General features: G+C 36.5%; 1 protein-coding gene across 1 annotated transcript in view; it reads right to left on the bottom strand.

Annotated features, from left to right (window-relative positions):
* Positions 1–27,667, bottom strand: part of DMD (dystrophin) — a 1,939,482-nt gene that overhangs the window by 1,218,746 nt on the left and 693,069 nt on the right. The window contains exons 22-26 of the mRNA XM_090265340.1: positions 18,828–18,973; positions 15,847–16,059; positions 12,435–12,548; positions 9,873–10,028; positions 5,871–6,041 (exon numbers count right to left, since the gene is read on the bottom strand). Coding sequence (XP_090121466.1) covers positions 5,871–6,041; positions 9,873–10,028; positions 12,435–12,548; positions 15,847–16,059; positions 18,828–18,973 — 800 coding nt within the window. The remainder of the gene's footprint in view (positions 1–5,870; positions 6,042–9,872; positions 10,029–12,434; positions 12,549–15,846; positions 16,060–18,827; positions 18,974–27,667) is intronic.

Raw genomic sequence — 27,667 nt, 5'->3', positions numbered from 1 at the left:
GATCTTCCATCAGAATTGTTGAAAAAGTAATCTATATGTGGGTATGTATCTGTGGATATCTATATTTCTCTATCTTTATCTATATGAAACAAGCAATAAACAAATATTTCAATACCAAGTTCAAAAAATGTCAATCTAGAATTGAAATCACTTATAAATTACTCAGATGGAAGGACAACATTGAACTCAGTACAAATATTATTTAAACCAAAAGATAACTAAAATAGAAGAGTTTTAATTCTCTACTTGGGACCACATTTTGATAAAAGAAAGTTGTGCTCAGGAACTGAAAACACAGAGGAGAAAGAGAAGGGAACTAGCAGCCCCTGGCCTGAGAGGCTGGCCTGGGACTCACAGCCGGGCCTTGGTCATCTCACGTGGAAGAGAAACTATGTCACAGAGCATGAACATCAGACAGATCATGACACCACCACCACACAATAATCATGTTACAATACCGACAAGAACACCCAAAGGTGTCCAAGTGACATAATAGCAAACACTCCCTGTGCTGGTTAACATAAGCTATGTCAGCATCTTTATGGATGACACGTTCGGCCTCACTCTAGCCTTCTTTCCTCTGAGGGAAAAGTTATGAAGATACCCAATCATTGTAATTCCCACTGACTGACAACATGTGATCCAAAGTAAAACCCCTCAACCCTCCCTCAAACCATCTGACACCAACTCCAATCCTACAACAGGTTCTCTCTAATACGCTCTTACTCACACAACGCCGCGCTGTGTACACGGGTTCCCACCGGCATGTGCTCTCCCTCATTACCAAAGGTAATAAACCCAACTTATTCAACTACAGAGGTATCGCCATTGGCCTCTGGTTGGAGGGACGGAGTTTATACTCCTTAACTTCCAATGGGTACATGTTAGAAATACAAACACACAACACACACACACACACACACACATTCTCTCTCTCTCTCTCTCTCTCTCTCTCTCTCTCTCTCTCTCTCTCTCTCTCTCTCTGAATCTCTTATTCAGGTTACTCCAAAGGCCAACCTCCCCGAGGTGAGCTTTCAAGCATAAGCAGTTTTGTATGATGTGAATGAAATGCTGGCAGGGGAATGAAGGCAGGAAAGGGAATAGACACTACAGGGTAAACTCACTATTATCACTAATTATTGTTGGTGACTAGGGTGTAATCCTGCTGCAAAGCTGTGGGGAGCACAGGTCTCTGGGTCATCCCACTCCAGGGTGAAGGCACTGGGGCATTTAGATACCATCGCCCATCGCTGGCAGAAGGCTGTTGGGGGAATGTTACTCTCCTAGTACATGAAGCTGGGCACACAGGTGGGAAAAGTGGATTCAGGGACCACAGAGAGCCGTCAGGTAAAGAAAGGCAGGTTCTAACAGGCAGAAGTTGGGCCTGCATGCAGTGAAGTAGCGAGAGGAAGGAAATGTAGGCAGGAAACAGACAAGGTCATCTATAAAAATGCATCTGTATATTTTTACAAAATCAGCCTATGCCTTTGGGTTTTGTCCCACAATGCCACAGACGTATACAATATGATGGCAAATACAAGTTGTTTTGACAAGAATGAAATGATTGCCTTCATGGATTTTAATTTAATGGACTGAAATTTTTAATTAAAAATTGTGAGTCAATCTGTTTTTTTTTTTTTTTGTTTGTTTTTTTGCCATCACTGAGCTTGGGATTTGTTTGTACACAAACCATAGTTGGCTCTAGCAATTTCAGCATTACAAACAACTCTGACAGCCATTAATCACTTAGTGTGCTCTGCCGTGTGCTGCGTGGGACATGCCGCATGTTCTTCCTCGTTGGGTCATTAACAACAGCTTGTGAGATATGTTCTGCTATTTTCTCATTATTCAACAGAAAACAGAGGTTCAGAGAGTTTAAGTAAATCAGTCTGGGAGTTGTATCTTCCCGCCCTCACAGTTCCTTTTAAACTCATCTCAAGTTCTCCATGTTCTAGTGGATCCAACAAATGAAATTACATTTGATACAAGTTACAGACAACCTATGCAACTGTGAAAAATGCAGAATTAGAAACACTTCTTTCCTTGTTTTCTTAGGTATTCATAAATTATTTTTAAAAAAGCAGGCTTAGAAGTTGGGAAAAGTTCAGAGATGATAAAGGAACAGGAGTTCCTGAAACAAATATAATCTGTAATGTAAATTATAATTTTTTAAAACTTATAATAAAAAAGAAAAGGCGATCATGAGGAATTTCCCCACCAAACAACTAAATGACTGGTATAGTTCAGACATAATCCTCACCACGAATGATGGCTTTTGCTCCCTTTATACCCATGAATCTAACCACAATATGCTCAGACACTTTTCATTGTCAGTATGTCAAATCAATAGTTCTCAAAGTATGGTTCCCTGGAACATTTCTGGAACTTTTCCTTGGCATGACCTGGAAAGTATTTAGAAACAAAAAACCTCATTCCCCACCCCAGACTAACTGAATCGGAAATCCTGGGGTGGGGCCCAGAAGTCTGTGTTTTAACAAGTCCTCCAGGTAATTCTGATGCTCGCTCAATTGTGATAATCAGTACTCTAGTATGTTACCCACAAATGAGAATAGCAAATGCATATGCGTTAGTGATGAGCAAAAGAAGAAAACAGTTAAAACTGAAATACCAGAGTTTTTTTAAAAAGGGGTTTAATATAAAGTTTCAGCATATAGTCATTGCAGATGTCCAAAAAATGTCTGAAGTAAGATGTTTCATCTCAAGCACCCCTGTAGGCTTTTTTACGTTAACTGAAAAGTTTTGTTTATAGCGGAAAAAGAAGTGATCAAAAAAGCATTATCATTTTCAAGTAGAACACAGGAAAGCAAATTAAAGAAACAAAAGGAGGTGTCTACTTTTTCTCTGAGTAAATCAGGGAGAGATGTTAAAGTAGGTCTGTCATGCTATTTTGTCAATAAAGATAAATTTGCTCTCACTATGAGCACAGGTGGAAGCCTGGACAAGGTACTACCACTAGGCTCCTGATGGTGAAACTGACCTAAAAGACATTACCTTGACTGACAGGCAGAAAACACAAGAAATGGGATCTTCTTGCCAGCTCCCTTTGCTCCTGTTGCCAGAGGCTGCCTGAATTATTCTGCTTTTCGATATCACCCTCAGCACTGGTTTCATAGCTAGATCAGTTACTGAAACATGCAAATCAATGAAGACTAATTGGTAGAGCCACTCATTTCAAAGATTGTTTGCAAAAACTGAAAATTTGAGACAGTCTGCTCTCCAGCACTGGAAAAGAAAAAAGGGATCTGACTGGGTGGTTAGCCAGAGAGGCCAACTGTGCAAGGAGAGAGGGACAAGGGCCAGGGAGGGCTAGATCCAAAGGAAGGAACCAGGAGAGACAAAGCAGCTGATACAAGCTGACTGTTGATTATTTACTGAGGAATCTGAGGCAGTGGCAATATAGTATTAGAAGAGATCGTGAGAACAACCTGGAAGGGATTGAGATGTGAAGGGAAAAGCCACAGGGGTGGCACATGAGTCACAGGACAGGATAGGGTAGGGTAGGAAAGAATAGGATACGGTAGAGTGGGGTGGGGTAGGGTAGGGTAGGATAGGGTAGGATACGGTGGGGTGGGGTAGGATAGGATAGGCTAAGATAGGGGAGGGGAGGGTAGAATAGGACAGCATAGGATAATGTGGGGTCAGGTGGGGTGGAATAGGATAGGGTAGAGTAGAAAAGAATGGAATGGGATGGGATGGAATGAGATTGCATAGGATAGGATGGAATGGAATAGAAGGAATGGGATGGGATGGGATGGGATGGGATAGCATAGCATAGCTTGAGCTGGGGCGGCCTGACTGGGCTGATACATAATATATTCAGTCCTTTTAGTTCTACTATAGATAAAACCTATGACTATGACTAAATTGTTCAACATATCTGGGGACTTCAGTTTTCTGATCAGCAGAGCTATTTTGCTTCCAGTGTACCTCTCATATCCTCTAACAATATAGTTTTCCCAATGGTGACTTCCCCACAGTCAAAATTAATGTAGTTCCCTTGTTTGAAATCTTCCTATGCTCTTCCATTTCACTTAGAATGAAAACTTCTCAATATCTTACAAAACTCCTGTGTTTACAGAAATCTACCCCTGCTCTCAAAAACCTCACTGGTCAATGATTCTGGTTTACTCTCTTCAGGGAGATAGGCCTCCTTCTCTTCCCAATTAGCCTTGGGGTCTTTGCAGGAGCTCTTCCCTCTAATGGGAACGTGCTCGATAAGATTTTAAGGTTGGCTTTCTCTACAGCCTTGTATCTCCAATTAAATATAGTTTCTCACAAATGTCTTGCATGTTAATGCTTCCTAAACTGGCGTCCCACCACCCAAACTCCCACCTGAACCTTAATGAGTCTTTATTTCACAATCCTGGTCTATTTTCTGGGGCAAACTATCACAATCTCAACTGGGTTTATTTATTTCCCCATTCATTGCCTCACCCTTGGAATGTAAATTCCAATTTTCCACGAAGCCCGTTGTCTTGCCCACCACTACATTCAGTGTCTAGAAGGGTGTGTGGCACATTGTAAGTATGCAATAGATACTTGTTGATGAATAAACAAATGATCCATGCTATTATTCAATTAGAATGAGTTTGCAGCTTTTAATACTCTAGAAACTATTACTGCTTATCCAACTATAGTTTTACTTATGTTGTCATTTTACTTTTGACAGGTGGCTAAAGGCACAAGACATTTGATATTTATACATCTGAGATTTCACGTGAATACTTTCTGCTATTAATTATAGTAAGTATTCACTGAATCATCATATAAATTACATAATAAAGTACATGTAATTAATTTCTTACTATGCAGTATCAATGACAATAATAATAGTCTAGTTATGGCATCTATTTTGTGCCAGGTACTGGATTAGGACTTTCTTGTTTCACCCTTCTAATAATTCTGAAAAACAGTAATTTTGACACCCAGTTTACAAACCGGGTTTCTGAAACTCGCCCAAGGTTACACAGTTGACGAGGAGCCAAAACAGGTTTGAAATCCAGTGGTTCCAAAATAAGTTTGCTCTGTCATGAGGCCTCAAGGCAAACAAATAGCTCTCAATATTTCACAGAGGCTAAGGTGGTTAGATTGTGTGTTCCTGCTAGTCCATAACAATAATAACTGCCATTATAGCCACACATCATTGAGTAGCCACTCTGAGCTAGGCAGTTTACTTACATGTACGTTTTAATAGTCAGTCCATGCTTTCAAGATAAGAAATGAGGTGATTTAAACATGATAAAATAGAGGATTACATTGACTACTGATTTTCCCAAAGCCATATTGAAATGCCATTGTAGAAATTCAATTCTCTGCTACATATCAGTTTGCTTGGTCATAAATCAATGTTATTATTTTGTTATCCTAGTGTTTCAAGAGAAGTACATGTAAACTCAGTCCTTCTTATCCATATGAAAGGCCATCTGTTAAATATTCAGTACTTTCAAGTTCTAAGAAACCCCGTTAAAACACCAAAGTAACACAGCCTGCTGAGTGCATTTTCAACTGTCATTTCAATGATACTTCGACATATTCTCAATCTGAATTTGCATCATCTACAAACAGCTAGTGTGATTAGCTGAGTCCAATCTCTTAACACTATATAATTTCAAGGGGGAAAATGTCCTGAACTGTGATCATCAATATTTATATTTGGACCACACTTTATTAAACTTAATTAAAAGTTTAAGAATTCTACATAGTTTCTATCACACCTGAAGCAAAATTAATTAAAAATCAACCTCTATTATTAAACCAAGAAAACAGCACATTGTGCAGAATCACAATTTCAAGCAATGTTGCATCTTTCTCTGTTTTCTTTTTTGGCTCTTTTATTTGGTTTGTTTTACCTTCATCTCGTCAACTGCTCTCTGTAATTCATCAGGGGTTTTATATTCAAAATCTCTCTCTAGGTATTCTTCTTCGGCCTGGGTCATCCATTCGTGCATCTCTGACAGGTCTTTCTGAAGGCTCACAGTTTTATCCAAGCCTCCCTTTAAGGCTTCCTTTCTGGCATAGACCTTCCAGAAAACAAAGCAACAAATAAAGCATGGGTATGAAAAGTCATAAAACATTATCATTATATTATTATTGAGCAGTCTGGAAATAATAAAATGGTCAGATAGAAAAGATGAAGAAGTAAGAAGCTTGCATGAATGAGGAAAATAACTCATGGCAATTGGATGCACTTAATTTCATATAAGTCTTAAAATAAGATATAGTGATTTACTTGGCATACTTAATAAAAATCAACAGATTCCCCTATGACTATAATTTAGCTGTTGTATATGGCAGTGCTTTTCTACAAACAGAGAATACAGAAAAACAAATTTTCTCATAATATGTTTCAGTTGGAAAACTAAGTATTATATGTTGGTAATAATTCTTTGTGTTCTCTGATACTGCTTTACAATTTCAAATACCATAGGAACTTAACACTCATATACCTCTCATAAATCAGAAAGAAAAAAATGGGTAAAGAGCATAAACATGTAATTTGAAGAAATAAAACTAAAATGTGGACATATATGTGAAAGGATGCTCAGTATCATTTATAGTTAAAGAACTGCAAATGAAAAAGAATTAATGCATTTTCACATGTAAAACTGGAATAAAATAATTATCTAAAATGTTCAGTTTGGGCAGGGGAGCAGGGAAGCTAACGTTTTCATATCTGTTGAGAGAAATATCCAACACAGTACAACCTTTCCCACAGTAACTTGGCAAATGTATTAAAATATTTAACTTGCATGTTTGAGTCTACTCTTCTGCTTTAAAGAAAGAATCATACAAAACAAGTTGTACAAAGTGGCATGCACATTGTTCGAGTCAGCTTTGAAGACAGTAACACACTGGAAAGAAACCTAAATGTGCTTTCATGGAGAATTAGTTAAATAATTGTGAGATATACACACACAATGGAATAAATACCATGTGACCCCAATACATCTGTATTGAAGTGAAAGTTGTTCAGTATAGAATTTTAAGTTTAAAAAGCAGGCTGCGAACTAGTATTTAGTAATAGGAAACTTATGCTGTTTAAAGCTTTATGTTTTTGAGATACTAACTTATAACAATACAATTTATTATTTATTAACCAGAAGAACAGCAAAAGTTAAAATATATAAAGTAAATTCATGCATGTTAATTGCTTATAGTACCACACTGAGGGAGAGCCTCGATTTAGCATTAGAATGATCATAGATAGTGCTTCTCTTTTCACTTAAAAAAGTAACTCTCATTAAATGACATTATTTTTCTCTCTGGGATTAGAATTCTATCTTTTAAGTAATGGAGTTGTAACTATAAAATCTTAATATATAACTTACAGTTTTAGTATAATGAAGTTTTAATGGTACTTTACCAAATACTAAGTATGTGCAGAACCATCATCATATTAGTTTTTTAATACTCTACAACCATCTTAAGCCTAATTTAGTTAAATCATAACTATTTTAAGTTAATCTCCTAGCTGAAAGTAGTACCTGATCTACAGAATTGTGACTATTTCATCTGACACAACTAGGATATTATTTATACTTATTATACTAATTAAGGCATAAAGATCTTTTTGCATAGCCAATAAGCCTATAAAGTAAACATGCTGTTAAATTTCTGCTTAGATACTCTGCTATAATCTTCTGAGGCAGTTGGCAAAGTTACAATAATACCAGAGTGACTAATGTAACTTAGCCAAAGACATGTTATCCAAAACAAGTATTGCATATTCTAAAACTAAACTGGAAGAAAGGGATCAGGCATGAGTTTTTTTAAAGAAGGAAAGGCAGAAAATCATTCTGAAGGGACAGCACAAATGTATTGGCAAGAGCATCAGCTTTGGAATTCGGATACCTGGATTCACTCAATAGCAAGCTAAGTGAACCAGGATACAGGACTTCATTTCATTTTATTTCAGCTTCATAGCTAACCTAACAGTGGGAACAGAAGATTTCCAAGGTCCTTTACAAATTTAACATTCTGCACCTCTACAACTGATCAGAGAGAATGATCTATTTTTTTGTGGTTTCATATTTTGGAAGGATTTCCACGGAAAGGCTTGGGTTAACATCGCAATTTTCCCCTCACCCTTTCCACACCAGCGATGCTAACATTTCAGTCTGAAGCTGCCCAATCTACCCCACAGTTTCAGCGGATTACATCACCTCAGCCTGGTAGAGAAAATTGAAAGTTCCTTATGTTTCTTGTTCTAGAATTTGTGAGTCTAACATTCACACTGCCTGCTCCCGACTTCACTTTCTCCCCCCAGCTTTATTGAGACACAATTGATGTAAACCATTGTGCAAGTTCAAGGTGTACAATGTAATAATTTAATACATATATAAAGTGAAATGATTACCACAATAGAATTAGTTAATGCCTCCATCACCCTCACATCATTACCTTTCTCTCTCTCTCTCTCTCTCTCTCTCTCTCTCTCTCTCTCTCTCTCTCTCTCTCTCTTTCTCTCTCTCTCTGTGTGTGTGTCTCTGTGTGTGTTCAGAACATTTAAGATCTTAGCAATTATCAAGCAGGTATTCTAGGAGAGTGTGGGAGGGATCTATGGAATTTGTGTTATGCAACAGGCTAATGTGTTTACAATACTTGTCTTGAACAACATATTCTTGGTACATTTTATTGCAGAAATAAGGTCTTAATCAAGCACATTTAAAGAATATAGAGAAGATTTAAAAAGTACACTATTCTAACATGTAAAACTCTTGAGACTGCAATAATATTGTCAACTTTGTACTTTTTTTTTTTTTTTGCTCTTGTCTTTTCCCATGATCTAAAGAAACTGGTTTGTTCTTTGTATTAATCCATTAAACATTCAACAAACAAATACCTTTCATACTAGCCTCCAGGAAAACATTAATGATATAATCTATTATCAAAGTAATATATTGTTGCTTCACATCCCTTCTCGACCTGACTTATGCCAGGAGAAGAAATGCACACTAGCTGACCCAGGGCGATCCCATGTTAATAGAACTGTTGAGCATTTATCAATGGTGGCATTAGCTGAGTGACTTGCCCTACCTTTGAGTTTTCTAACTAATTTTCATTTTCAAATTTAGCTTTTGCCTTTTGGCATGATTTCTTTTCAACTCTGAAAGGTTTCTTAAAAATAATGAAAGAATGCCTGACTTTAATACACATTAACTGAAACTTCTCATTAATTTCAAAAAAGGTATTGGTGTATTGAAAAGTAACCACTGCTTTAGGCCAAAATTTCATCTTCCGAACAGGAAGTATTGGATATATACTAGTTGTGCACAAAATATTTACTTTTCTATAATATCAAAACAAAAAGAAATATCTATAAAACACCCTGCTCTAGAAATATGAGGAACTCAGATATGAGTGGACAGTTGTTTTGTATTTTTTCACACTGAGCTATTTTTAACTATTTCCCAGTCTTAGGTGATTTATTGAAATAAAAGAAGTCAAACTTGTCAATCTTTACAATCAGAACTGCAAATTATTACACATTCATTTTATTTTTGTACCAAGCATAAAGTGTAAAGTATCTTTTTAAAATCTAATTTCAATACTATTATAAAGTTATATACTGGAGAAAACATTCAATCAAATCAATGCCTAACAATGCCAGTTACTGTCAAGAATGTCATTTTAGGATCCCGGGAAGATGAATAAATATTACTTAAAATATGTACTACAAAAATATTTTATGTGCTCGACAAAGACCAGTTTGAATTAACCATGCTTTAAAACATCAACTTAGTCTGACTCAATCACACTTGAAAGTATTTTACCAGGGGCAATGATAAAGGGAGACATTAAGAAATCATAATTAAATAAGGGCAATCCACAGTGAGAGAGACTTGACATACCTGCCGGCAAATGTGATCCCACTGAGAGTTAAGTTCTCTGAGTTCTGTCTCAAGTCTGGAAGCAAACTCTGGCTCCGCTTCATTCTTTATCTTCTGCCCACCTTCATTGACAGTGTTTAGACTGGGCTGAATTGTCTGAATATCATTAACTAAAAGCTAAGGAGATAATTCAGTGTAAGCTAGCTGAAAAAAGTACCTCAACATATTAGACCATAGACAGAAAACATATAATTAGAAATCATGACATTTTACATGAATTCTGTCCTTTCAAATCTGAAATAAATGTAAATATACACACAAAGTTGAGATATAAACCTTGCAAAAAAATGTTCATGGGTTTTTTATGGTGTGAATAAAATTGAGAATTATCTGTATTCTACTTAGATTAGAAACAAAAGGAAATAAATTTAAAATTTGTTAGAAAAATCTGTGAAAATCATGGGCTTTATGCATTATGGTTTTTGAAAATTTTTTTGGTTTTCAAACAAGATATGGCAGCAATTCAGAATAACATGATGGCTGTGATGGTTATGTGTCAAGTGGATTTCTTTTTTAGCTCATATTTACAAAGAAAAATATTTAAAGAACTATATTACTTCCTTTCCACTGCATGGCAATACTATAATGAATATTTTGTTTAAAATTCAAGATCCTTCCCCATGTGGGAAGGCCACCCTCCCCTCCATACCCCCACTCTTATTAGGGATTTCTGGACCCACGGGTAGGTAGGACGACGACCATGTCCAGCTTGAAGCAGCTAGAGGAGCACGAGACTTTTGCCCACTGTCCCTTATAAGATTATAAAGGGTCTTAAGTCTGAGAGAGGGAATTGTTACAGAGCGGGGATCCCCCCCAAAAAAATTAATTAATTAAATTTTAAAAATTCAAGAGGAAGGAAGACTCCCAAGATCATTTCACAAGGCCAGCATTATTTTAATTCCAAAACCAGATAAAGACACTACTATAGAAAAAGAAAATTATAGGCCTATATTCCTGATGAATTTAGATGCTAAAATCCTCAACAAAATATTAGGAAACCGGATCCAGCAATACATTGAAAACATTATACACCATGATCAGGTGGAATTTATTCCAGGGATTAAATGTTGGTACAGTATCTGCAAATCAATAAATATCATATACCATATAAGCAAAATGAAGGATTAAAACTACATGATCATATCAATAGATGCAGAAAAAGCACTTGCTAAAATTGAGCACCCACTTATAATAAAAACTATCAGCAAAGTGGGGACAGAGGGAATATACTTCAACATAATAAAGGCCATATCTGACAAACCCAAGACAACATCATACTCAATGGGGAAAAACTAAAATCATTTTCCTTAAGATCACGAGCAAGACTGGGATGTCCATTTTCACATATCTTATTCAACATAGTACTGGAAGCCCTAGCCACAGCAATCAGACAAGAAGAAAAAATAAAAGGCATCCAAATTGGAAAGAAAGAAGTAAAACTGTCATTTTTTGTTGATGACATGATACTGTATATAGACAACCCTAAAGATTCCACCCAAAATCTACTAGAACTGATAAATTCAATAAAGTAGCAGGATACAAAATAAATATCCAGAAGTCACTTGCGTTTTTATATACCAATAATGAACTATGAGAAGGGAAATTAAGAAAGCAATCCCATTTACAATTGCATCAAAAAATAATAAAATACCTAATAATAAATTTAACCAAGGAGGTAAAAGACCTGTAGTCAAAAAATTATAAGACACTAAAGAAAAAAAAATGAAGAAGATACAAATAAGTGGAAGCACATACTGTGTTCATGGATAGGAAGAATTAACATCATTAAAATGCCCATACTACCCAAATGAATCTATAGATTCAACAAAATTCTTATCAAGATACCAGTGATGTATTTCACAGAACTAGAACACATGTTCCCAAAATTTATATAGAACCACAAAAGACCCTGAATAGCCACAGCAATCTTGAGAAAGAAGAACAAAGTTGGAGGAATCACACTATCTGATATTAAAATATACTACAAAGCCTTAGTGATCAAAACAGCATGGTAATGGCATAAAAACAGACATATAGATCCATGGAACAGCAAAATCTCTATTGTATAATATTATAGTACAGTTCCATATAAATGGGAAAAGCAATATAGTATGATTAATAATCTGTAATACAAGTGGCTCAGATGATCATTTACCTTTTTATTACATTTTATATTGAAATTATCTTATAAATGAAGGTAGAGTAAAAGGTTGCATTTTTCTGTTTCTCATTGATTTAACCCAATTTCTTAATCTTGGCACTACTGTCATTTTGGATTGGGTAATTCTTTGTTGTGAGGGGCTGTTCTGCACAAAGCAGGATGTTTAGAAGCATCGCTGGCCTCTCCTAGCTACATGCCAGTAACATCTAGCCCACTCCGAGTTGTGACAAATAAGATGTCTCTAGATTGATAAATGTCCCCAAGGAGGGACAAATCTTCCCTGGCTGAGAACCACTGATGTAACTGAAAAATATTTTCCATATAAACGTCTTCACATGAAAGGCGTCATATACAAATCTTACCCTGCACTGTTTCAGCTGCTTCTTAAGAATTTCTGAATCCCCAAGTGCAGGCCATTCTTCTTTCAGGAAAACATCAACTTCAGCCATCCATTTCTTCAGTGTTTTTATGTGATTCTGGAATCAGAGACCCATTTTAGGGTTATTATTGGGGTGCTGATTTTTCTCAACACGATCCATCATGGTGATATGTCTGAACACAAGCCCAGGAACAATTCCCATGTTGGAAGGATGTCTCTAAGTAGCTCTTCAGGAAAATAATATTTTTACTAAGATGGCATTTTTATGGTCTACTGTATGAGCACTGGTGTATAAAGTCTGCTATTGTTAAAAAAAAAAATTACTACCAAATGTGGTTTTATGATGTTACTCTCAAGAACATTAAATCATATCCCCCTCTAGAGAACTTTTAAGTTTCAAAACAACTCATGATAATACTAACAATGTGCCCTTACAGTACATAAAACAAACTATGAACAATAAACTCGATGTAATGGTGTCTTTATAACCTCCCTAAACCTGAACTTCCACAATATATTTTTTTCAGTTGACAGTTTAAATAGTCCCCCCACTTGGGAACTTTCAGACCACAATTTTGTCATCTTTAAAGAGAAAACTTTTGCTTTTAATTTCTCATTTGCCTTATCAGGTTGAAGTTAAGATAGGGTGAAAAATGTCCTCTCTTATTACTTAGAAAAAGTCACTATTTCCCATTATTCTTCCACATATTGCCTTTCTTTACTACTGCTTTTTTTTGGTGGGGGGGCTACTTTTCAAATATATGATTCCCAAACTTCTTTATTTCCATAATTTTAACTACACTGTCCAGGTGTGCTGCTTCCTCTGTTCTTAATTAAAGTTCAATTGAAAATACTTGCTTTACAGAAAGTTACACCTTCGATATGATGAATAAAAAAGAACTTTAAAAGCATTTGACTAAATTCAAAAACTTTCCATTTCCACGTTCATCACCTCTCTGGGGTTTCTCGAGTCTGGCTCTGGGCTTCTTCCCTGTCACCACTGTCCCAAGGCAGATCTGATTGCTGGCTCTCTGATGACTGGACTAGCTCTTGTTGGTGCCTGCCTCAGTTGGAACTGCTCTAATCCATTCTGCACATTGGTGCCAGTATCCTCCCTCTTCCTTCCTCTTATCATCGCAATACTTTGAAAACAACTATTATCAGACTGCCTTTCCTCTAAAATTACCAACAACAGTTCCACATTATTATTATTAATCCCTTCGTCATTGGATTATAACATAATTCATATTCGAAAGCATGGCATCTGGAACCATTCATTATCTACTCCTTCACTAAAATGTGGGCTCCATAAAGGCAAGGGCCATGTATTTGTACCCTATTTTACCACTAGCCCAGGCAAAAATGTGTTTTGATGCATGTGTGTACATAAGCATGCGCACACATGTCTATATGCCAAACATGTACATGTGTACATGTGTAAAGCACATTGTACTTCACAGACTGTTTTAGGAATACATGGTCTTTTGGTTTGTACAAGATGAGAATAGACAACTAAGTTAGCTGGAATGAGATTTATATCCAGAAGTTTCTTGCTCTGGCATTAACATCTTTCACAACGATTACCCACACAACAAACATGTTACCTGTATATCACTAAATATTTCATGCTTTAGACTATAATGTCCCTGGCTGGTTTGGCTCAGTGGATTGAGCGTCGGCCTGCGAGCTAAGTATCGCTGGTTCGATCTTCCAGTCAGGGCACATCAGAGAAGGAAAACTCTGACTCCAAAAAACCTCCGCTGCCTTGCGGCATACCTCTTTAGGGGAAAGGCTAAGGGAGTAAACCCCGACAGAAAATTCGGAGCCGGAGTCCCTAAGGCGGTTCGACGTTGTAGTCAACACCGGCAACTCCTGCGGCGCACCTGAAGCCAAGCTGTATTGACTCCATCTTTCCCTTGGACCCTTCAGCTGCGAAGAGAGGGGGGGTCTGCTGCATGGGCAACAGCAGACCCTCCATATTACCCTGCCCAGGCTCTGTAGCTTCAGCCTCACTGGAGAGGACACTCCAGCATCATCGCAAGATGTCGATTCAACACGGGAGGAGACAGATACCGTGTCACTCCCGAGTCGGACTGCACAGCCATTCTCGGCGGTGCAGATAGACTCTTAAGAAGCTACACCATTGTCTCTCGAGACGGACGGCTGCCGATAGATAGACTATCATGCAATTGCTGGTTTACTATTTTCAGCCTGGGTAATTACAACATGGTGGCACTATTCAAGTAAACTAAGTGAATAGAAGCTGGTTTGTGAATGGTGATGGGGTTAAATATATACATATAAGTAAAATATTCTGATGAAATATGACTATATTATATGGTAGATAACTTTCTATATTTATAACCTAAATGAAACCTATATTTTAAAAGACAACCGGCCTAAAGGAAAGATTGGTTTCAAACATTGTTTGAGCTAAAAACCATGTTTAAATTCTATTGGTATTGGTGGAAAAAACAAACTAATATTTTTAAAAATCTAAGAACCCTTAAAAAGACAAGTGAACAACACTCCTTTGAAAAAGATTTGTATTTTCTGATCTTATCACTGACTTTGAATGACCATGGAGGTTAAATTACTTGCCTTTAAACTTCATAATGTAACAGAACCCCTGGGCTGCTCCGATTGAAACAGAACCCATGAGCTGTTTAGTTAGGGGCCCGATTGCCCGCCGGCAGAATTATAACTCTCAATACTAGAGTTTAGTGAAAAGAAAAAGAATTGTTTATTTGCACCTAGTTCTGGCTCCCCCTCCCAGACCTGGCCAGTAGTAGGAAAGTCAGAAACACCGTTTCCCTACTTCCTAGGCACAGTTCAGCTTTACCAGTAGCTGCCAATCACTCAATCTGATTGGGGAGGTCCTTTCTGTGCTGTGGTGCCCTCCAGCTCTCAATGCAGAACCGCCTGGATTCTCAGCCTCCTTGCAAACTGCCTTCTTCCTGCAAACCTCATGGATCTCTCCTCAAAACCGCATGGCGAGAGCCTCTTCTGAAAGCAGCCTGGAGACCCCCTCCTCCAAGCCACATGGAGGGAGCACACCCTAAAATGTCCGCAGCTGCTTATATATCCTTGACTGCGTCCTCTCACGCAGTGGGTGTTGCAAGCAGTTCTGACCATTCACAGAACCCTATGCAGGCTCTGTAGGCTCCTTCCGTACCAGCCCACAGTCCAAGACCCCCTCCTTTCTTCCTGAGCCTTGGAAGTTTCAAAGCGGATCTTTGTGCAACAAAGTTTCCAGCCACTAGCCCCAGGCATGCAAAGGCATCCTGAAAGCTGCTTCCTTTTCCCTTATCTCCCAGTTTGTTTTTGGACTCCCCTGTTTCTGTAACAATAACGCATCCTTGGGAGAGAATAAGGAAAGGAAACTTTTGAGTTACCTGAATCTTTCGGAGTTTAGCCATGTGCTCCTCTAGCTTTTGGCAATGCTGGGCCAGCTCGGAGGAAAGCTTCTTCCAGCGGCCCTCCACATCTTCAAACTCAGACTGGTATTTCTGGCTGATGTCAGAGGGCGTTTTCTTTGACATTTCTTTCACAGTGGTGCTGAGATAGTTTAGGCCACTCTGTTGTTCTTGCAGAGAACTTTGTAAAGCCTCAAAATTGAAATTGGAGAGTAAATGAATACTAGTTGATGAATGATGGTGAGTTTCATTGACAAGCTTCAGTTAAAGTAAAGGTATTTAAAATGAAAGCTTGGTGATTCAAACATCTTAAAAAATAGATGACACAATATCAATTTAAAAAGTAACTAGGGGTAATTTAAATTCTACTTCATTATCATAGATTAATTTGCACATTATCCAGTAATACTTCATTTTAAAATCTATGCCTATTTTTATAAACATTGTCAAATGTATCCAAAATTGTATCTTACTGAACCAGAGTTTAGCACACTTAATTTTATTCTGTCATGTCTGTTTATTAATAACTGCACTTATTATACGGTTAATGAAGTTTAACTTAATTATTCTGAGCCTTTAGGAAAACAACTTCTAACACCCCAGGTAAAAATATAACTAAATTATATTGATATATGGGAAATCAAAACTCTGAACATTACCAGATGGATGGTCTACTAAGGCCAGTTACTAAAAGTTTCATATTTTGCAAAAGGCATCAGCGTGTTTTGTAGTATTATAATGAAATCCTAGGATAACTTGAGGGCTAATTTATAAAGCTGGTTTTATATTTATAATATACAACCTACACAATCCCTTATAATAGAAAGCCTATCTTTAGATTTCCCTTATTCAGTATTTATTTAAATATTACTTTCTAGTTATAAAGTAATAAAGATTGAAGATTAAAATTAGGATAATACACATTATATACAACTATCATGATTTTATATCAACTTCCACTTTTTTCTATAACTAAAGATTGAATATCTGATCTTACCATAAACACATACATATTTATTCCTTCTTTCATAAAGCAACTTGTAACACTCCCCCAAATATTTCAAACACATAACTTTGATGGATGCATAATATCTTATGCCTGTTTTTTGGTATTTCAATTTTTCAATTCATTTTTCTTTTACTTTATTAAACTATTACACTTAATTGATTACTTAGACCATATCCAGCACACATATAACTACATTTTAAGCTGGGCATTTTACTGTGAGCCTTTTCCCATGCCGTTAAGTATTTTTCAAAGACATAAATTTTCATGGCATCTCTGGTTCATTTAACGATTTCCCTTTACTAGCTCTAAAAATGAAGTTTGAGTTTTCCACTGCTGGACATTATGTTCATGATCTATCTGTCATTTACCTACATCTTTGAATGCATTCTGACTATTCCCATAACATACACACTTCATAGAAATGGTATTCATGTGTACAATTGAATTAATTATTTTGTATGTTACTGAGAGGTACTGAAAAGTTTTTCTCAGCAAAATGTATTCAATTTACAGTCCCACTAGTTAGTAAGAATGTAGCTCATTGCTGCCAGGCCTGCATTTATTATCTCTTTGGGGTTTCTTTCTTTCTTTTTGTAATTTAGTATGTGAAAAATGATACCTCATTATGTACATCTGTAATTCATCCTTTACAATCCAAGATACAATTTTTATAGTGGTTGTTTATGTGTCTTTTGGTGATGTTCTATTTAATTACTTTCTCCTTTATGTAGATAAATATTTTCTTTGGTCTCATTTTTTAAAATTCTTGCTGGTATTTTTACAATGTTTCTGACTGCTTTCATTGATTGTTATGCTTCTCCATCACATATATTTTTTAATTTACCCAAAATTTATTATTAAAATGTTTTGAACTTTTGGATGTATTGATATTTTATTTTGGTATAACATTTGATGTAAGGTTCTAACTTCATTTTTTCAGTTAATATATCTGTGCAATATATTTGTACAGTTCTTTCAGAGGAAATGTACTCTTCCACTCATGTAGCTACCATTTCTTGTGTACTTAATCCAATTTCCCAGTTACTACACCTTTGTACTCTTATTTTTTTAACATTTATAGTCGTATTAAGTCACATATTATTCAAAGTAAATTTTGTAATTATTCCAAGTATGGAAAACAACAACATGAAATGGAAAAAGATTTAACAGTTATAGTGTTTTTGGTATTATGGTAGAGGAAATCGCCAGTCTAAAATGGGACAATATGCACAAATACTTCTAAAATTACCATTTTGAGAAACTCTTTAAATCTCTAAAAAAGAATTCTTGATATACAATGTTAAATTTTTAACTTTTTCTTTATTTAATTCTCAAAATACAGATATATTATTTCATTATTAAATATAACTAATGAGTATGTTTCCACATCTTAAAAAATAAAATGTGATTGGACATATAACACAGACTTTTCAGAGATAGTAGGAAAATATTTTAGTCTTATAAAATTACTTCTTTTATGTCCCATATAAGTATTTAATATTTCCCAATAAAAAGCTGTTAAAAACACAGTTATCAGAATTCAAATGACTAACTACAATATTACATAAAACTGGTGTTTAAATTAAAACTAATAATATAACTACACTGATTTTATCTCTTTCCATTTGGAAATATGAGAAGTATTAATAAGTCAGCAGGCAAAGGGAGAAAATAATACCCTAGTTTTTATAATACTCAAACTGTGCCTAAAAATGCATATTAAATTAGAAAAATACACTTTATAAGTAGACCATATCATTATCTTTAAAGATGGTATTTTTATCTTACAGGCACAAATGCATAATGCATTGCATTTTTAAAGTCTTATCTTCATTTTTACAACTGGTGAACTATTGCACTATTCAGATATTATTTTAAGGTTACACCAATGTGATTGTTTGGTAGAGAAGATCTGCACTGTATTGTTTAAGACAGTCAAATATTCACAGACCTGTAACTCTCTGAGTCTCTGCTCCATGATTTCATATTCAGTGACGGTAACCTGAGGAAGAGAGAGTTTGGTTTCTGACTGCTGGATCCACATCAAGATGGTACTCATGGTCTCCTGATAGCGCATGGGTGGCAAAGTGTCAACAACTTCATCAAAAGGGAAAAAAAGAATAATTTAATCATTGTAAACTTTGTCATTATATTTTCCTATGTTGTCAGAAACTCAATCTTTCTACTAATTGTAAATATCAACCAAACGTGAAAACATGAAAAGGCAGATTAGAATATGATTATGTTGAAGACATAGTTCTTCTACATGCCTAATATTCTGACAGAAACTATGCCTCTATTACACTGTAATCTCATATCAGCCTTGCAAGGTTTGCATTGTTATGCTGTACTCATTTAAAGGTGAGAAAATGGAGACACAGAGAGGCTGAGTAACTTGCCAAAGAAAACACAGATGGGACTTAGAGAAGATGAATAGACTCCATGTACAACTGACTTTGAAGACTATTCTTCTGTGTTATCATTTGCCTTTGTGAAAAAGTATCATGATCCACAGCCCTTGATATTTTTTAAAAATTTTATTGAATTTATTGGGGTGACACTGGTTAATATAATTATATAGGTTTCAGGTGTACAATCGTATAACACATCATCTGCATATTGTATTGTGTGCCTCCCATCCAATGTCAAGTGTCTTTAGGTCACCATTTGTCCCCACTTTACCTTCTTCTACACCCTAACACCATTTCTCTCTGGTAATCACCATACTGTTATCTGTGTTTATGAGTTTTGAAAACAAATTTTATTGAATTTATTGGGGTGACACTGATTAATAAAATTATATAGGCCTCAGGTATATAATTTTATAATGCATCATCTGTACACTGCATTGTGTGTTCACCACCCATATATGCATAATAAATGCATATGTGTATATTATATGTAACTACATGTAATTTATATATTCATATACACACATACACATATGTACACTATATATGAATTAAGTAACTATACTGATCATATTCAAAGAGATTAACAACAAGATTGAGAATTTTGGCAGAAAACCATGAACCATAAAAATGACATAACAGATTTTAAGGAGAATAAAAATGAATATCTAGAATTGAAACATGCAATAAATAAAAATTAATAACACAATGAATGGGTTTAAAAGAAGATTAGAGAAAGCTAAACAGAAAATTAGTAAACCTGAAGACAGACCAAAATTATACATTTGAAATGAAGCATGGAGACACAAAGGGATTGGGAACAAAGGAGAGAGGAATAAAAGGAAAACACAGAAAAATGGTCTAACAAATATATTCCAGAAAGACAGAGACAACAGGGCAGAAGCCATATTTGACAATGGCTGAGAATTTTCCTAAATAAAACCATAGTGCAAAATACTAGTTTGAATCACTGTATCAAATAGCATTATTTAAACCACTTTATTTATTTTTACATTTTTAGTTTTAAATTACAGTTGACACTTTATATGATTTTATATTAGTTTCAGGCATTACAACATAATGGTTAGATATTTATATAATTGATGAAGTGATCCTCCCAGTAAGTCTAGTACCAACTTGGCACCATACATAGTTATTGTGATATTATTGACTAGTTTACATTTTATTTTTGATAGAATATGTTTCACTTCTCTATACCAATTCCTTTACACTAAATGAGAGGAATAAAGGAAACTACTTTGCATGCTCTTTAATGGGTCTTTCAGATGGCAGAGATATTTTTAGACAGTATGCGAGAAATACCAATTGAGAATTTGCCTCAATGTGCTTTTATTTATTTGAGAGTTCATACACAAATTCACCTTAATAGGCTTTATTTAATCTGAGCACTTCTGATTTCATATTGAAAAATCTCTATGATACTTTAAACCTCACTCTTTTCTTTCACATAAATAATGTGCTTCTCTCTCTATTGCCTAGGTACATTTATTTGAATGTCAGATAATCACTAATAAAAGTAAAGAGGAATCTCATGAATTGTAGTGAAGTAAAGGAGTATTTCATTATGGTGAAGGCAAGAGTTTTGTCAGGGAAGACATCTGAGCAAGTGATCTAAAAGGAGAGGGGTCTGTGTGGAGACAAGGGTGTATGCTGGATGGATGACAAACTGCATCATGTTCACTTTAATCAAACTTGATCATGTGCAGAATGAAAAACAGTACTTGTTTCGCTTGCGGCAGCAACTGGGACAAACATCATTAGAAGCTTGTCAGAGGTGATATGAGATCGATCCAATTTTTTCCAGATGATGTATATATGTCCAGAGGGGAAGATAAGTATAGAAAGAGTTGATAAAGACATTGGAATAAGTTAAACAAGATTTTATCAACATGTAGCAGGACTGCTTCTCCATTCAGCTTTTGCAGAAGAAGGCTGTGTAGCAGGACAATTGAGAAGTCTGCTTTGGAATTGGCTCTCCATTTACTAGCTTCAGAAAATTACTTAACATTTTAGTATCTTTGACCTCATTTATAAAAATGGGGATGTTGATACTTTTGAGAAAATTAATTGAGGTCATTTATTACTGCTTCATTTAGCCAATATTTATTCAGTGCTCTGAGCACCAGGCGTATAAGTAAAAATTTCAAAAGCAAAGTCTAGACTTTTATGATGCTTAAAATCTAATCAATGAGTCAGGAAATGAACAAATAAACAAAGACATTGTAATGACTTCTGGAAATAAATGGCAATGAAGAAAAGTAAGGTATGAGGGGGGCGATCCTTCCAGATAATACAATAAAATGGTCTTAAGATAGAGAATTAGATATAAAAATGTTGGAATGAATGACAACCTACACAAGGGATGGTAGGCCATCAGGTTACTAATACCAGCAAGGACTGCCATCCCAAAGGTTAGAGGGACAAAGGGAAGAGGTGTGAGGTGGTGTCACCAGAAACCAATAATTGGGACCACCCAGCTGCACTTGCAGGGAGCTTCCCTTTGGGAATGTAGCATCCCTTAAGTATGCTGTTTCTATACATTTCTAGAATATTGGAAGAGTCATTATCAGCCACTGATGGAGATGCATCCTGAGACAATGAGAGGGGAAGAGAATATTCTAGCTTCTTTCTTCTTCTTACCCTCAACAACATCCAGGTGCCTACTATGGACTGAACCAAGCAGGAAGCTAATTTTAAAATAAGGATTCTGGTTAGTGTCATTTTCATGGGAAGATCCAGGAATGGCACTGAGAACAGACAGGCAAATGATCTGCAAGGGCACGGTGGTGAGGGTGGGTATGGCAGAGGGGGCGGGGGTGGGGGGTGGGGGGGGCGGAATTTGAGAAGGGGCACCGAGGGATATCTGTGGTTTTCACAATATTCCATTTTTCAAAATCAGTACTTCAGAATACATATTTTTCATGATTAAAAAAATGTCCATATTACAGAAACTCTGAATGTAATACCAGCATTAAAGTAATTAATCAAGTTGAAGTGAATAGAATAAAAAGGAGTGAAAGTGATTCGGTAGTGAGCAAGAACACCTCTCTGTGGAAGTACAACTTGAACAGAGACTTTAAGAAGTGAAAACAGGACCAGTGAGAATATTGAGAGGAAAGGTTTTCCAAGTGGGGAGTAACCAGTGTGACAGTCCAGAGGGAAATATTAGTGCTTTATTTCTTTAATTTCATCTTTACATAACAGTGTTTGAATATTAAATAATAATTTTGGTCATTTAATATCTATATAATTTTCTTTATTGTCAAGGCATAGTTTATAATATTGTACAGAATATCTAACCATGTATTTGCGAAAGTGTTTAGATTATCTGGAGGATAACATTAATAGCATCCTGGAGAAAGAATAAATTGTCCCTACACTGAATGAAAGGAAATAAAAGAGTTTCAGATTTGCCAGCTTATCACTAGAGTGATAAGGTAGCATGAACACGGTAGAAATATAAGGTCTGTCTTGAAAAAGTCCAGCCATTGTTAATATAATGAGAACAGTGTGTGCCATGTTGATGTAACCTGGCAGCCAAGGAGACTGGACTGGGTGCTCGTGCTTGAACAATGACAACCTCACTTTACTAGTCAGCGGAGGTGGTAGATGCCACTGAGTGAGCATGTGTACTGTGTGGCCATCACATTCAAAATGACTGAATGAGTAGAGCAACAAATCTGCACCAAATTTTGTGTGAAGCTTGAACATTCCTCGGTGAAGACTATTCAGATGACTCAGAAGGCCGCAGCTATGGACAACTGGTGATTGGCAGCTTCATCATGACAACACGCTCACTCATGCATCACGTCTAGTGCAGAGCTTTTTAGTGAAACATCAGATCAGCCAGGTGACTCAGCCCCTCTACAGCCCAGATTTGGCACCCTGTGACTTCTGGCTTTTCCCAAAACTAAAATCACCTTTGAAAGGGAAGAAATTTCAGACTGTCAATGAGATTCAGGAAAATATGACAGGGCAGCTGATGTCAGTGATTGGGAGAACTGTGTGAGGTCCCAGGGTGCCTACTTTGAAGGGGACTGAGACATCATTGTCCTATGTACAATGTTTCTTGATTCTTGTATCTTCAATAAATGTCTCTATTTTTTCATATTACAGGGCTGAATATCTTCTGGACAGACCTCAAATAATAGTTACTTAACTCATAACTATATGTTACAATAGCATAGATTGCTCAAAACTCAGCATCCATCTCTGTACAGAAAAAGAGAGGGAAGGAAGCAGGTAGATAGGTAGGTAGATAGGTAGGTAAGTAGATAAACTAACTATATTAAAAAAAAAAAGCTATTAATTTATAAAATCTATTGCATTTCAGCACAGGCCAGCAAAAAAAGAAGTCTCTCGACCCAGAAAGGAAGTGAACAATAAAACATTCTAAATTATTAAATAACAAGTTAGGTCAATTTTCCCCCATTAACCAATATAATTCTATCTAGATCTTATGGTATAAGTTTCCTTTATTTAGTTTCAGAACCTTGCTTGGCCTTCTCCATCTAAGCACTTATCTCAGATGATAATTATAAAAGTACCAGTTGAATTATGTTTTTAATGACTACCCCTTTCCCTAGATTATAAGCATGATGAATGAGCAAGGAGCATGTCACTTCAGCTCAGTGCTCTATCCCCAACAACAAGCACAGAGTTCCAGGCAAGGAATTAGTATTTGCTGAATGAATAAGTAGCAAAGTGAAATCCTGAGCACAAAGACAGAATATCTTTGCTATGTAGACAGGAGAAGCCAGTGTTTGCAGAAGTCCAAACCTGAACAAAGGAGAAAGAATTTACCTAGAGAATTTAGACACCTCTGATCCCATCTATGAAATATTTCTAATTCCCATGTAACCTTCTAAACTATGAATAGCTTAATTAAATTGATTTTCTTATCATTTATCCCTCTTCTCATTTCTCACTTCATGGTTTCTGGACTGCCAATATAGACTTTCTTTAATTACAATAATTTTTTTCTAACATAATTAATTTCTAAATTTAAAGTGTGTCGGTCTGGCTTAAAATTAACCAATAGTAAAGAAAATTTGTATTGTACCTCATATTATAAATAGAGTGTGTGTGTGTGTGTGTGTGTGTGCATGTGTTTTGATTTTCTCGTAGAATTTGCTTGAAAAGGGAAAGTCATGTTCTAAGTCCTATCGTTTTGGAATCAATAAAGTAAAATTGACAAAGTGACCACTTTTATTATAGCCTAACCAGAAATGTTACATATTTGTTTATGTTTCTATGATATATGAGCACCACTGTGAGAAAAATGTGCTTATACACACGTCTCTCTCTCCCTTTCTCTCTCTCTCTCCAGCTCCCTCAACCTCTCTGTGTACATGTGTGTGTACACACACACACACACACACATAAATGTGAGAAATATATGTATATATTTAATATATTATGTATATTATTTATTAATTTTCAACTATTTACTATCAATTAATTTTAGCTCTATAATACCTTTTAGAGATGGATAATAAAGAATACAGAGTCCTTTGATTCACTGATTTCACACTTTACTCATGGAGTCAGATAATATTCTAAAAAAGTTTTTATCAAATTTTAATTAATTTTATAAAAAGAAAATACAGAATGCGATGGCAGTACATAATAGGAACATCATATATAGACGGGGATCCCATAAAAATTAACTTTTGGGCAAAGACATGAAGCAATAAGAATTAGCTACTCCAGAACTTCCAGCCAAGATGGAGGCCTAGACGGACACGCTATGTCTCCCTCCACAACTGAGAAGGAATACAACTACCTCAAAACTAGAGACAACCAGAAGTTCCAGAAAATCAAGCTGCATGGAAGTAGAATAAACAAAGATATAAAGAAGAAATACTCATCCAGACAGGTAGGAGGGGTGGAACCAGGGCAGAGAGGGTGCAGTGTGCTGGTGGCGGCAGCAGTGGCAGTGGCAGGCCAGCAGAAAACGCAATCACATATTTTAAAAAGTTGGGAGGGACACCTGGGGAGCATTCCCAGCCCCAGAACAGGCCACAGAGCTCACAGTCCCAGCATCGGGAAAAATAAGAGCCTCATTGCTTCTGACTGTGCAAACCAATGGGGGTTGGGGTGGAGGAAGAAACTGCTGGTCTCTCATCAGAGTCCATTTGTTTTAAGGGCCCCCACGGTCCTAGAACATCCGCAGACCCACCCATTCTGGGAACGATGGCCAGGGCAACATCTAGAGAGGCACCAGTCCCATACGGAAGTGGGAGGAGTGCCTGGAAAAGGGGCAAGTGCTGAGCAAGTGACGTTCCCTCTCAGACTCCTCCCCCATATACAGCACCACAACATGGTGAAACGGGTCACCCTGTACTGATGAATACCTAATGCTCCATCCCTTACAATGTAACATGTGTGACAGCTCTACCTAAGATACAGAGGCAAACACAGGAGCCTATCAAGATGAGGAGACAGAGAATTATGGCCCAAAAGAGGGAACGGATCAAGGTTCCAGTGAGAGAACTAAGTGACGAGGAGACAGCCAACCTAATAGGCAAGGAGATAGTCAACCTAACAGATGAAGAGTTCAAAACACTGGTGATAAATATGCTCAATCGCTTGACAGATATGCTTAACTATGGCAAACGCATAAGGGAAGAAGTGAAGGCTATGCTAAGTGAAACGAAAGAAAATCCACACAAAACCAAGGGTGAAGGGAAGGAAACCAGGGTTCAAATCAGTGATTTGGAACATAAAGAAGAAAGAAACAGTCAACCAGTACAGAATGAGAAAACAAGAATTGAAAAAAGTGAGGAGAGGCTTAGGAACCTCTGCGACAACTTTAAATGTGCCAATATCCGAATCATAGGGGTGCCAGAGAGAGAAGAGGAAGAGCAAGAAATTGAAAGCTTATGTGAAAAAATAATAAAGAAAACTTCCCAAGTTTGGTGAAGGAAATAGACATACAAATCCAGGAAGCACAGAGAGTCCCAAACAAGCTAGACCCAAAGAGGACCACACCAAGACACAACAGCCAAAGGCTCAAGATAAAGAGAGAATCTTAAAAGTAGCAAGAGAAAAGCAAAGAGTTACTTACAAAGGGGTGCCTATAAGAGTGTCAGCTGATTTCTCAAAAGAAACTTTGCAGGCAAGAAGGGACTGGCAAGAAGTATGTATTTAAAGTGATGAAAAGCAAGGACCTACAACGAACACTACTCTATTCAGCAAAGCTATCATTTCGAATGGAAGGGCAGATGAAGTGCTTCCCAGACAAGGTAAAGCTAGGGTTCATCATCACCAAGCCATTATTATATGAAATGTCAAAGGGACTTAAGAAAAAGAAGATCAAAACTATGAACACTAAAATGACAACAAACTCACAACTATCAACAACCAAATCTAAAAAATAAAAGCAAAATCCAACTAAGCAAACCAGAATAGGAACAGAATCATAGGTATGGGGATCATTTGGAGGGTTATCAGCTGGGAGGGGGGAGGGGGAGAAATAGGGAAATGGTACAGGGATTAAGAAGCATAATTGATTGACACAAAATAGACAGGGGAAAGTTAAGAATACTATAGGAAAAGGTGAAGCCAAAGAACTTATATGCACAAGCCATGGACATGAACTAAGGGAGGTGAGATTGCTGGAGGGAAGGGGGGTGCTTGGTGGAGGGGAGCAAAGGGGAAAATATTGGAAAAAATTATACTTAAAAAAAAAAAACCCTCAAGTCATGTTACAAAGTTAAAAAAAAAAAAAAAGAATTAGCTATTCCAGCCCTGGCCAGACAGCTCAGTTGATTTGAGCATCATCCTAATACACCAAGGTTGAGGGTTCAATCCCCAGTCAGGGCACATATGAAAATTAACCAATGAATGCATAAATAAGTGGAACAACAAATATCTCTTATCTCTGTCTCTCTTTGTTTCTCTCTCTTCCTTCCTCTCTAAGATCAAGCATTCAATCATTCAATCAATAAAATATTTAGCTATTCTGGGACTCCTGGGAAAAGATACACAGGCTCTGAGGTGGGTACTACAATGTCACCTTCAGGAAATGAAACGTCAATATGAAATAGAGAGAAAGTAAGCCTGAACAGGGCTGTTACTGGATACAGGGAACACTCATACCAAGCAGGGCATTTTAGGCACCTTTAAACTAAGAGCAAAAATAAATTATTGAAAGTATTACACACAAAACAAGTGACGTGGTTAGATATCCCTTAAGAAAAAGTGTTCTGAGGAGGTAAGATGGCGGAGGAGTGAGGAGAGGTTGCGGTTTTAGGCTCCGGAGACCAGTCTACAGTTTGGTCTAATTGCAGACAGAACATCTCAGTGAGCAGCTGGACATTGGCGGGAGTTGAGCCAAGGCACTGCTGGATTAGAG

The sequence above is a fragment of the Furipterus horrens genome, unplaced genomic scaffold (genome assembly GCF_987537825.1).
Source record: "Furipterus horrens unplaced genomic scaffold, mFurHor1.1.pri manual_scaffold_17, whole genome shotgun sequence".
Taxonomy (NCBI): Eukaryota; Metazoa; Chordata; class Mammalia; order Chiroptera; family Furipteridae; genus Furipterus; species Furipterus horrens.
Note: the sequence above shows the minus strand (reverse complement) of the source record. Positions and strands in the feature narration are given on the sequence as shown.